General features: G+C 37.7%; 4 protein-coding genes across 5 annotated transcripts; all 4 read left to right on the forward strand.

Annotated features, from left to right (window-relative positions):
• The first annotated feature begins 207 nt into the window (after nucleotides 1-207).
• On the forward strand, nucleotides 208-7867 carry LOC117567359 (uncharacterized). The gene is made up of 9 exons (XM_034247297.2): nucleotides 208-308; nucleotides 367-452; nucleotides 997-1426; nucleotides 1487-1628; nucleotides 1681-5869; nucleotides 5933-6847; nucleotides 7028-7278; nucleotides 7337-7538; nucleotides 7606-7867. Exons 1-9 carry the CDS (start codon nucleotides 285-287, stop codon nucleotides 7865-7867), a joined length of 6501 nt encoding a protein of 2166 aa, XP_034103188.1. The 5' UTR covers nucleotides 208-284.
• Nucleotides 7868-8234: 367 nt separating this feature from the next.
• Nucleotides 8235-9335, forward strand: LOC117567362 (angiopoietin-2-like). The gene is made up of 2 exons (XM_034247302.2): nucleotides 8235-9049; nucleotides 9115-9335. Exons 1-2 carry the CDS (start codon nucleotides 8235-8237, stop codon nucleotides 9245-9247), a joined length of 948 nt encoding a protein of 315 aa, XP_034103193.1. The 3' UTR covers nucleotides 9248-9335.
• A 173-nt stretch (nucleotides 9336-9508) lies between these two features.
• On the forward strand, nucleotides 9509-11141 carry LOC117570969 (angiopoietin-2-like). Its single transcript, XM_052003641.1, has 3 exons — nucleotides 9509-9686; nucleotides 9770-10788; nucleotides 10873-11141. The coding sequence occupies exons 1-3, from the start codon at nucleotides 9615-9617 to the stop codon at nucleotides 11045-11047; spliced, it is 1266 nt and encodes a 421-aa protein (XP_051859601.1). The 5' UTR covers nucleotides 9509-9614; the 3' UTR covers nucleotides 11048-11141.
• Nucleotides 11142-11224: 83 nt separating this feature from the next.
• LOC117570967 (fibroleukin-like) lies at nucleotides 11225-12808 on the forward strand. Of its 2 annotated transcripts, XM_034252910.2 has the most exons (4): nucleotides 11225-11352; nucleotides 11412-12445; nucleotides 12509-12620; nucleotides 12776-12808. In XM_034252910.2, exons 1-4 carry the CDS (start codon nucleotides 11284-11286, stop codon nucleotides 12791-12793), a joined length of 1233 nt encoding a protein of 410 aa, XP_034108801.1. In that variant the 5' UTR covers nucleotides 11225-11283; the 3' UTR covers nucleotides 12794-12808. The 2 variants fall into 2 exon arrangements, with proteins under 2 accessions (XP_034108801.1, XP_051859602.1); XM_052003642.1 differs by lacking the exon at nucleotides 12776-12808 and having other exon boundaries at nucleotides 11231-11323; nucleotides 12509-12741.
• The last annotated feature ends 73 nt before the right edge of the window (nucleotides 12809-12881 follow it).

Raw genomic sequence — 12881 nt, forward strand, 5'->3', positions numbered from 1 at the left:
TTTAAATGAATAGAAAATTTCCTGGTTTAAAAACGTCAAAGAGATTTCGACACATTGTAGATCGTGATTGAGTCTGATTAAATTAAAATAACGTCTCAAAATAGATTCATATATATATTTATCGATATGTTCATAGATATCAATGAAATATACCATTATTTTGGTATTGCATTGCAATATTGCATCTTTTTGAAAATTTAAACTCTGGTCACACTAACTCCAATGTTGGCGTCTATTTAGTTTCAAACTGAAAACTAAAAGATTACAAATTAATTTGAGCAAACATGAATAGAAAACCCCGCAGTTCGGTGAGTGCATAATTAAAAAAATTGCGATTGAAATTAAATAAAATATATTTGTTTATAGCTGAAACAAGCCGCGACGGACGAAAATGATCCTACCATAAAAGCAGTGAATCGTCGCATCAGTTTCAGTGGCAAAAAGTTTGTACGGTAAGTAAGCCTATATATCAGGGGTGCTCAACGCCTATACACTGCGTGCACTCTTGTTTTTGTAGATGCTCTGTGCTTATGGGTAGTGCGCCCATAAGCACCGTGCATATGGGCTTCGATTTGCATGCGAAACAAAAACAGTTTTGCTTGTTTCTTCATTACATCTCTTTCCGTCGTCATGCTTCGCTGACCGCAATGTATTTTGTTTTTGTTTTTTCCTCGAACACCGTAAGTGTTATGTTAAATTTTTTGGCGGGTTAGAAAAATGAGTGATGAATTGGAGAGCACTTTTTTTACCAAAAACTTTAAATGTGAAGTACAATGCGAAATATGCTTTATAGTTCTGGATGTAAACACAAAATACAATCGTAATTTCTCTCAGTGCACAGCTGCGCCCCAACACAAAAGTGCCGCTACATATGTACATGTTTTCTTGTATCTATATATATATTATTATTTTAGTAAGGCCATGTCCCCAAACACAACATTCTAACATTCCCTACCTTTACAACATAATAATAAGTGTACCATTTTTTTTTTTTAGCGAATTCGATACCACAGAGAAGCCCCGAGACTATGACAACTCATATGAAATCTCAGATCATACGAATGGCGACGACAGCCATGGCACTGGAGCAGCAGCAACCTCAACTCTGCTGCAGCTCACAGCGCGGCAAGGAGACAAGGAGAACGAGAAGATGACGAGCATCAGCATAAGAGAATCGATATCAACACAATACGATCAGCAACAACACAACGATTTCACCCTACAACTGCAGACGAGCGTCAATCTGACGCTAATGCCGCACGAATTGGCCAAAAATCGACGTCTAACCACTACGATGCCTATGGAGTTCGATAGCTTGTCGCTGTCGGATGTGGAACGCGAGAAGTTGCGTGAAAATAGCATGTATGGAGTGCCGTTAAGTGAGAAAACTATGGATTTAATGCCACAGAAAATGTTCATTGATGAGGTAAATTGAGATTATATGGTCGAAGATTTATTTGTCATTTACTAATTATTTGTATGACAGCTGGACTGCAAGCAATCGGCCAAGGGAGACACGATGTTAAATACCATCGATATGAGTTGTGTGGCCGACAAGGAAAATATTGTGCAACAAAAGACCGTGCTCTTTGAGGACAATAATATAACGTGTGATTTCAGTGATATTGGTAAGCAATTTTAATGAATAAGCAACTGCAGCTACATTTCTTACTTTTGCAGATCCCCAGCAAAGTGTAGCAGCTGCTGCGGTTGCTGTTAATGTTGCTGTAACCCCGAAGCATGAATCGTTTGCTATGGAAGATCGAGATTGTATCAACTATTTGGCTGACGAATCCACATCGTCACCATTGATACCATTGGATGTGATTAACGAAAACAACATTAGCAGAAAACTCAACTTTCGGCAGCTTAATGATGCCTTAAACGCTGGTCGTATACAACTATTTCCCAATGGACCGAGAACACCAACAACAGATAAGATTGTGAAGCCACCACGCTTTTGGCATGGACTGGAACAGCAGCAGGATCAACAGGAGTTGCCACTAAGAGATGCCATCAAACCGCGTGGCACGCTCAACTTTAGTGAAAGCATGATGGTATCGCCAGTATCGCAACAACCGAATAAACCTATGAAAAATCCTATAGATGATCCAGTTAGCGGCAAAAAGAAGGAAGATCAGTTTAAGCGCAACAATCGCTTTTCCCAGGCTGATGAATTTATGCTGGATAATACAAACTTTTTGCTCCACGCCAAAATGGGCGATGAAACACAGTCAAGAAATAGCTCCAAGAGTGCCTCGCGGCGAGAGACCACCTACGATAATACTGCCATGGAACTAGATGATCTTGAGAAACAAGAAGCAGCCGTTGTAGCTGCTCTCGAGAAAGTCACACGCCAACAAAAGTTGCAGCGTTCTGAGGCAATAAATGAGAGTGATATTCAAACTAATCAAAGACTCAGTAGCACTATGCAGATGAATGAATCAATTGAAGTAGACCAAAATCAATCACAATTGGCGAAAGCCATAGGTACGGATACGTCTATTCAAGAGCCTGAACCAGTTGCGGAAAAGGAGTATGTAATACGCAGACAAACAATGCACTTTGCAGAAGCAATCGACGAAGATCAGCAGAGTCCTCCAAGGGATTCGCGTACAGCTGCGCGAAGACAAACAATGCACTTCGCTGAGGACATGGATGAAGAAATGCAAAGTGCGAAAAAGGAAAAAAAATTGCCAGTCAACAGACAATCGTTGTTGATGGCCGAATCTATTTATGTGGATGCAGAAAAGCCACATAAGGAAGCAAAGCCGCAGGCACCATTCAAAGTCCAATCGAATCGTCGCAGACAAACTATACACTTGGCAGAAGACATTGATGAAGACGTCAATTCGCAATCTTTAGCTCCTGCAATGCATCAGCCAACGAGCGGACGCAGACCAACAATGCATTTGGCTGAGCCAATTGAAGAGGATGTCGGAAAAGTGTCCAACGAGGTGGCTCCTACTGTTGTACAGGATTACAATATACGTAGACAGACGCTGCACTTCGCTGAAGCCATTGATCCACCAAGCCCATTAAAAAATGTACATGCACCTTCTAGAGCTAAAACGAATTCTCACAGACAAACGTTGTTAATGGCAGAGCCCATTGAAGAGGACAGGGTGAAACCGCCACAAAAAGATCCATTAATGGAACCTGCCAAAAAGCAACGCAAGCAATCTTTATGCTTTACGGAAGCTATTGATATAGATATGCCAAGTCCTATCATCGACACACAATCCAAATCTCAAGCTGCTCCACCAACACACAAATCAAATCAACGCAGAGAGACTTTGCTAATGTCAGAATCAATGGAAGAGGAGAAACAAAAGCCACAGCTAAAAGCTGCAGCATTGGAGTGTCTAAAAGAAAGAAAGCGACAAACATTGCACATGTCTGAACCCATGGAAGAAGAGCATAAATCAGTTGCATCTGCTAAAAAGGAATTACCAACAAAATATTTGCCGTCTCCACTTGAACACGCTCGGTGTCGACGCAGAGACACATTGCTAATGTCAGAAGACATCGAAGAGGAGGAACAAAATCCACAACTCGAAACTGAAGCAGTGAAGTATCCAAAAGAAAGAAAGCGGCAAACATTACACATGTCTGAACCCATGGAAGAGGAGCCTATGAAAGTGCAGTCAGCTGCTTCTGCTAAAAAGCATTTACCAACTAAATACCTGCCTTCTCCGCTTGAACACGCATCAAGTCGACGAAGAGAGACATTGCTAATGGCAGAGGCCATTGAAGAGGAGGAGATGAACCCACAAATAGAAACTACAGCAGTAGAGCACCCAAAAGAAAGAAGGCGACAAACATTGCACATGTCTGAACCCATGGAAGAGGAGCCAAACAGAGTACAGTCAATTTCTTCTTTTAGCCAACGTAAAGCAGATTTAACAAAGCAATTACCAACCAAATATCTGCCTTCTCCACTTGAACTCGCATCAAGTCGACGCAGAGAGACATTGTTAATGTCGGAAGCCATCGAAGAGGAGGAACTTAACCCCCAACTTCCGACTGCTGAAATGGAACATCAGTCGAACAGACGGCAAACATTGCTCTTAGCGGAGCCCATCGAAGAAGATCTAATGAAATCAGAAACGATCACACAGAAGGAATATCAAACCAGTCAACGCAAAACCGATTACAGAAAGCATTTACCAAATAAACATCTGCCTTCTCCACTCGAACACGCATCAAGTAGACGCAGGGAAACATTGTTGATGGCTGAACCCATCGAGGAAGAAGCAATGCAACCAGCAGCTGATAATGGAGAACAGTCAAAAAGCAGACGCAGACAAACATTGCATCTGTCCGAACCTATTGAAGAGGAGCCAATGCAATTAAAGCCATTAACTGCTGGACACCGAGCCAAGCCTTTATATGTTGGGAAAGCAAGTGAGGAATATATTTCAGTTGCTCCAAGTACGCATAAGATTGAGCAACCGTTCAAGCCAAACAGACAAACAATGCACTTGGCTGAGCCCATCATAGAAGACTTGCCAAATATTTCAAGTGATCCTGGAGAAAAGCCCGCTTCCTTTGCTGTACAGACTCACAGCATTCGCAAACAGACGCTGCACTTTGAGGAGGAAATGCAAGAAACAGGAACTAATGCAATGAAAGAAATTAACAATAGAAACAGGCAAACAATGCACTTAGCTGAACCCATAGAAGTCGACTTGCTTATTATACCAAATGATCCTAAAGCAAAGTTGGCTCCTCCTGCTGTAAAGCCACACGGTATTCGCAGACAGACACTCCACTTTGAGGAGGAAATTGAAGAAGACATTCAGCCCATACAACGCGAAATGATAAATGAGGGAGTTTCTTCAATGGAAGAAAAGAGCAACAAACGCACACAAACGATGCATATGGCAGAGCCAATGGAAGAGGAGGCAGTCAATGTACCAATTAATCTTAAAGCAAAATGTGCTTCTTTTGCTCTGCAGATGCAAAGAATTCATAGACAGACACTGCACTTTGAGGAGGAAATGGAAGAAGAGATTCAACCCCTTCAGCGTGAAATGCATTCAAGTGTAGGAGGTGGTTCACTAGAACAAAAAAGCAATAAACATAGACAAACACTACACTTGGCTGAACCCATCGAAGAGGACTCCTTCAGTGGAAACATTAAACAAGCGGCTGCTCCTATAGATTCTCGCCAGGAGCAGCGCCCAACGCTGCATTTGAGGGAAGTAATTAAAAAGGAGCCGACCTCGAAAAGCAATCAACGACAAACTCTAGCTCTAGCTATCGATGACAGTTGCATTAAAATAGTCCCCACATATCCAGCATTGCTAAAGCCTCACCAGACATTATGTATGTCCGTAGATATGAATGAAGATGACATGCCAGCAACTACACCGCCTGAGCCAAGTAGCATCCAACCAAGAATGACGTTTCTTGAGAATATGGATTTGGAATTTCTCAGCCCAGTTGCAGACAAGGCCGGTTGCGATTCTCCTTCAGATTCGGGCGAATGGCTTGCGCAAAAGAATGCCAAGTTGCGTAAAACTTGGGTGAATCCCAACAATGATAAAACAGAAAGCAGAAAAGTGACTATAGAAACCCCCAAAAACAAGAAAATGATGCAACGAAGCTGTCTCCACATCACACCTGGTCGTTCAATTATCGAATACGAAGACTTGGAGGAGATGTGTAATATCGACATCTCCGAAGTAGCAACGACAAATGCTGCATCGAAACAGTCTGTGGACATGGAAGTGGATAAATCCATCTTTGGTACGCCATTGGCATCCTTTAACGTCAAACGATTGCCTACTCATTTGACTCCAAATCTGCCACAACCAAAGAAACGCAATACACAATACTCTGAAATACAAAACGATTCAAACAAGTCAGTCAAGTTGATATTCAAATTAAATTAATTCAATAATTCAAATATTTATTTATTTTACAGCTCTCAAATTCAGTTGGATATAACAGTTAAAGAAACAGATACACATCTTTCAACTAGCAGGAACAAATCACATATTCCTGTGCTTCGCAAATCCTTGAACTCGCCATATTCAGAAACCGAACAGATAGATGGCACTGTTCAAATGGTTAGAGCGCAAATGATACGCCAAACACGTAGCCTTTTCTGTGTAGAGACCTTGCGACCCATGGAACAAAATTTAAAAGAACGAACAATAGCAACTTATGAGGACAACCCGATTACCATATCCGATGTGTCAAGTCATTTTGCAGCACAAAAGGAACTGGCCAAGCAGGATGCAAAGAACACTTCAAGCACCAGCGGCAGCTCCAACGAGAATAGCAATAAAAGCTATGGAAGATCGCACAAAAAGTTTCTCAATCTCAGCGGTGATACGGAAATCTTTGACGCCGCTGAAGTTATTGACTTGTCGCTCGAAGACAATGAAATTGAAAAGACGCGGCTGAGTTTGGTATCAACCTTGATAGACGAGGAGGAAGCCAGCATTGTTGATGGCGTTGGTATCGAACTCAAGGCGGACCCTGAACTTATAACTGAGCCTGAGGCATGCCTCGAGCGAGTAAATCCACCAGCGGCAGCTGGGTCTGTGGATGCGTGCAAGAAATGCACACATTGCAGACGATCTTTAAGTGGAACGCTGGAAAATGGAACAGATGAAACATTTGAGTTACCAAATTGGAATGCGCTTGAGCTGGGACTTGAGCGATTGAAGCGTTTGCGACAACATCCAACGCTTGATGATGTCGAAAGATATTTTGAACTCAAGGATATGGAACGGTATTCCAGTGCTAGTGATCTCAGCGAATCATCCGATGAGGATACACATCGCATAACACTACAAGATTTGCTTGCTGATTTCAAGCGCAAATGTGAGGAGTAAGTTGATCTCTGTTTCATTATCTTCTTGTTTGTCGCACGTTTTATGCTAAGCTTCCAGTTAGCTTTTTTTTTATTATTATTGTTGTTTAATTGTTTCATCTACCTAATTATTATTATCGAATACTATCCTTCAGTTTTACCCTATTCCTACTAATTGAGCAAATATTTTATTTTTAGAATGTTGAAAAATTTGCCCGAACCTGTTATAGTCGGGTCTTATGCCAAACGATTGAAAACCGCACTGCAAGAACAGTTACCTCGATGGATTTTCGATTGTGAACTCCAATGCGATCGTCAATATATCGTCACGCATAAGACAATTAGCACATTTCGCTTGGTTATCAACTATGAACCGCTGGATATTATGGAAACTGATATAAAAGTGCGCAAAATAAAAGCCACGACTTTTAACACCATTATTACAAAGTGTAAGCATTAATGTTTGTAGCTCAGAAAACCTATTAAAATATTTCTTACTTTATACAGCCCAATGGGGAGTACTTTCGCATCTGATGGACTTTCAGTTAAGGCTTGCACTGCCATTGAATCTCATGATACTTTTAGATGGCAATAAAGTGGATGATGTCGTGAAATTTCTAAAACACATCGATAGTATTTGCGTGAAGACCAAAAAGTTATGCAATGATCTGCGCTTGTTATTAATATCAAAACAGGCCCTGCTCATAAGGTAAGAGATTTATTGCTCTTTATTATTTTTATAACTAATTCACGAAATTCTTTTCTCATTCGTTAAGGCAACCCAATCGCACTGTAGTCAGAAAAACTATTCGAAAAATGACTCGAACAAAGGATGAGGCACACTCTCGCTATGAGAAAACAAATTTTATCATTGAAATCACTAATGTGGAGAAGCTATCATTTGAAAATATTCTTGAGCCGCCGCTGTATCATTTCGATGAAAAAATTCAGTTCCTACCAAAGGGCATTGCTTTTCTGGATACATTCCTTGAACATCCGGAACAATATCTTAAGCCAATAACTCAACCAACTAACTAAATTCACTTCATTTATCTATCTATTTAATTTATTCGTATGTACTAAGTGACATCAGCTCACTAAAATGTACGTAATAAGAGCGATAAAACTTTCAATCGATAAGGCTAAGAATAGTCACATAAGATTAATTGTGGAGAATAATCATGTACGTCATTAAACTATGTAATCGGCAATTATCTACAAGTTGCATATACAGACATCTTATCAGTTCACAATACTTATATTTGTACTTTAAGTTATCAGTTTAGTTGCTATTGAAACGTTGGAAGTGCTTGCACGATTGAAAGAGCTCTTTAATTAACTAAAGTAATATCTACAACAAATATTCTGTTAAGTTTATGAATAAAAAAGCCAATTTTTGAAGGAAATGACAACTATTTTCAACGGAAATTTAAAAGAGGGAGATGATTTTGAAACGTCTTCGATAAAAAACAAAATGGATAAATTGGAAGAGGTAATATCAACCTGTGACGATCAAATCTCGGCAAATGAAGCATCCATCAAGGAGAAGGATAACCAAATTGCTATTTTGGAATCGAAAATTAAATCCAATGACATTCAATTAAAGGAGAATGTCGCGTTAATTGAAGAAAGCAAATCGCAAATTGGATCACAAGAGTCGACAATAAGAAGACTGGAGCAGACAATTGCAGATTTAAATTTAAAATTGAAGCAAAGAGAAATCAAAAAACAATTGACACAAAGTGAAAAGGTTATTCGTATTTATATACCTTATGGAACGACGGCTAGACTAATGCAAGTACCTGGCATTGAACCATTTGAGCCAACTCTAGATGATAAGATTGCTGGCAATGGCTGGATTGTCATTCAGCGTCGATTTGATGGCAGCGTCGACTTCGATAGAGACTTGGCCACTTATCACAAAGGCTTCGGCGATCCCCACGGCGAGTTCTGGCTAGGACTGGAGAGGATGCATCGAATTACAGTTCATCAACGGCATGAACTCTATATTCATATTGTCGATTATGAGAATGAGACACACTATGCACGTTACGACAAGTTTTTAATTGGTTCCAAAGACGAGGAATATCAATTAAAGTCACTCGGTATTTATTTCGGAGATGCAGGCGATATGATGCGAATGAGCGAAAAAGTAAATTTCTGGGTTTGCCCAAAATATAAGAATGGATGGTGGGACTTGAAAAAATCAAATCCAAATTGGTAAGACCATAAATAATGATATTTCTTTAAACCAGAATGACATATTTTTTTTTTTAATTTTGCAGCAATCTAAATGGAAAGTATTCTAATACCCAAGTTAATGATTGGCACTATCTATATTGGGGACTGGGCAAATGGGGAAAGGGGCGAAATCATATTAAATCTGTTCAAATGTTGATAAGACCAAAAAATGATTGATTTCTGTAAAACAAATTGTTTGTTAAACATTTTCAAATTAAATATAAATTAATAAAGTTTGTCGAATACAAACATGACCCATCAAATTTAGTTCCTCTACAATTTGTAAAGACAAAAACGGTTTGAATCTGAAAACCATTACGATATATGTACATACATATGTATGTAATTATAGAAGATCCTTTGCATGTCGATTTTGTAAGTCGATAAATCGGAGATTAAACATATCGATACCATATCAGCTGTTCACCCTTGTCATGGAGCCAATATTTAATATTAATGAATTGTTCGTGGAACGCGCAGATCTGTCTTGTTTTTTCTGTTCTGTTTAATCGAAGTGTATTCAACTCATAAAAAAAACAACAAAATGGATGCTAAGAAATTATTAAACATTCTATTCGATGAAAATATGGAGGAAACATACCCAGATAATTATTCTGTTAGTGAATTTACACTTAAATTTTCTCTCCTACATACATACATACATGTGCTGAATCAATGACTTACATACATATTTTCCAGAACTATTCAGGGGAATCAAATTGCGAACTTGTCTGCTCGAGGGCGGTGAAGGAATTGCTCGAGCATTCAGTAGAAGTCGAAGTTTTCACCAAGATTTTTCAAATTAAGGACGAACAATTAAAGAATGCGAATGATAAGATAACAGAGCTTCAGAAAAAAATATGTTTTTACGAGGAACGGATAAACATTTGCAACCAGAAAATTAAAGAGAAGGACGAATTATTAACCTCATTGTCGGCAGGTTCAACGTCAATTAAAAATACAATCGATAATTTAATGGATTTGCTAAAGAAAAATCAGCAAAACAATTATGAAACTGATGAACATAAGGTTCCAATTGATTATTTAAATGATGAGGACATTTCCGAAATCGAAAACATATCTCAAAAAGAGACTAGTACAGAACTCAATAAACTTTCTAATAATAAGATCAATAAACCAACTAAATCCACCATCAACAAATTAGAGGAAACAATTAAAAATTTATCTGACAAAGTCATTGAGAAAGACGAAAAATTGTCGGATTTAATTAAAAAGCTTGACGATTTTGAAAATGGTTTACGAATTTGCATTCCGTATGGCACAGCGAATGCATTAATGTTCATTCCACATACAGCACCTTTTAAAGTTTATGTGGAACAATATAATAAACTTGGTTATATTATTATTCAAAATCGGACCAACGAAACATATAGCTTTAAAAGAAGTTTACAAGAATACTGCGAAGGATTTGGTAAATCTCGCGACGATTTTTGGATTGGATTGGAAACAATTCACAAAATAACAAACTATCAACCACATGTTCTTAGAATTCAAATATGGGACTATAGCGAAGAACAATATTTTGCTGAATATGACAACTTTGTTGTTGGCGGGAAAGATGAAAACTACAAGCTAAAGTCATTGGGTGATTACAAAGGAAATGCCGGCGATATGATGCGTTTTAATGAAAATAAGGAATTCCAGGTGTGCCCCAAATTAGGGGGGTGGTGGAGCCAAGAGGTTGAAGCTTCAAATTGGTAGGTTGCGGACTATTTTTAATATTATTAGATATATTTTACATATATATTAATTTCAATTTTTGTTTTTTTTTTAATTTACAGCAATTTAAACGGGGAACTGTCTGAAGAAGTAATAACCAATAAGTTTGATTTCATTTATTGGGGACTGATGAATTGGGGAAAATCGTGCCACAATATTGCTTATGTCCAAATCGGAATAACTCCTAAAGCCGCTTATCTTAAAAAAGAACTTACAACTATAAAATCTAATCGCTGAATTGATAAAAGAAATGTTAGTGTTCTATTTTTTTAATTTTTAAGTTTTCAATAATGCCACATTTTTAAATAAAGCAAGATAGAAAATCGAATATTCGATCGATGGTACAATATCGATAGCAAAGTTATATTTGATAGGTGTTAAAAATTTCGATTATTAATCAGCTGTTTATTGCCCTATCACGTACGTAGAAGCCAGTTGTGTAGTTTTGTTAATTTTCTTTGACTGGCGAGATAATGGAACCTAAGAAACTGAACATTGTATTAGATGAAAATGGTATGGAACATTCATCGGATAACTTTTCTGTTAGTATACGGCGTGTTATGGGTGTACATTGAATTAATGAAATATTCATATTTTTTAGTTTAATTTGGGGAATTCCCGAAATTATACCCCATGCGAAGTTGTCTGCGCTAGGAAAGTAAAAGAATTTTTCGAAAATTCAATTGTTACACGAAATGAATTCGAAGAATTTACTAAAATTCTTCAAATAAAGGACGATCAAATAAAGAATGCGGAAGATAAAGTAACTGAGCTTGAAATAAAATTATCAGTCTATAAGGAGCGGATAAATATTTACAACCAAAAAATGAAAGATAAGGATGATTTGATAGCCGTATTATCTCACGAATCGTCTTCAATTAAAACTAAATTTGACAAATTAATGGAAATTCTTATTGCTAATAATCAAACGTTCACAAATAATGATGAAATTGTCGAATCTACTGATAATATCGTACACGAAGAAGGCAACATCTCTCCATTAGAAATTACTGAAGAACTAAATAACTTAACAATTAATGACATCAATGATCCATTGAAACCCACCATTAAAAAACTAGAGGAGACTATTGCTTTTCTAACTGCCAAACTAACTGAAAAAGACGGGAAACTTTTAGAATTATCCGAAAAGCTTTTGAAATGGGAAGGTCGCCTACGAATTGCAATTCCATATGGAACTTCAAGACAAATTCTACATATTCCAAACACAGCTCCCCTTGAAGTTGTAGTGGAGCCGTTTAAAGGACGCGGAGCCATCATTATTCAAAATAGGTTAAATGGAAAATTCAGTTTTGATAGAGACTTGAAAGACTATTATGAAGGATTTGGCGACATTTTCAGTAATTTTTGGATTGGATTGGAATACATTCATAGAATAACGTCGAGTCAAAGGCATGTTCTTAGAATTGATATGTTCGCTTATTGCGGAAAAAAATATTTCGCTGAGTATGACAACTTCACGGTTGCTGGTAAAAAAGAAAATTACAAGCTAAAATCACTTGGTAAATACACTGGAAACGCAGATGACATGATGCGTTTCAGTGAAAATCAGGAATTTCAGGTTTGTTCCATACTTAAAAGAGGCTGGTGGGACGTAAAAAATGCTGTGCAGCACTGGTAAGTTCCAGTCTATTTAGACAATGTGTACATTATTCTTATATATTTTATTTTTTTGTGCAGTAATTTAAACGGAAAAACTTCGAGTGACATCAAAGAGAATGACTTTGAATACATTTACTGGGGGCTTAAGGATTGGGGAAATACATGTCAAAACATCTCCGGAGTCAAAATGGTAATATTTCCCAAATAATTATAGATGAATTAATCAGAACTGAGTATTTTAACTGATGTCTTTATTCATATGTGTATAATCTATACCAAAATTGACCAATATTTGAATAAAATAAATTTATACGAAAATAATTATTTTTTTCTTTAATAAACCAGGAGTTTAGTTTTTGGTAATTTTGGTAGTAACGGTAGAAATTGCATATCGATTAAGGCAAAACATTTGCCTAGTTTGCTATCGAAAACATTGGATGGCTTTGTTTCG

Source organism: Drosophila albomicans, chromosome 3 (assembly GCF_009650485.2).
Source record: "Drosophila albomicans strain 15112-1751.03 chromosome 3, ASM965048v2, whole genome shotgun sequence".
Classification (NCBI taxonomy): Eukaryota; Metazoa; Arthropoda; class Insecta; order Diptera; family Drosophilidae; genus Drosophila; species Drosophila albomicans.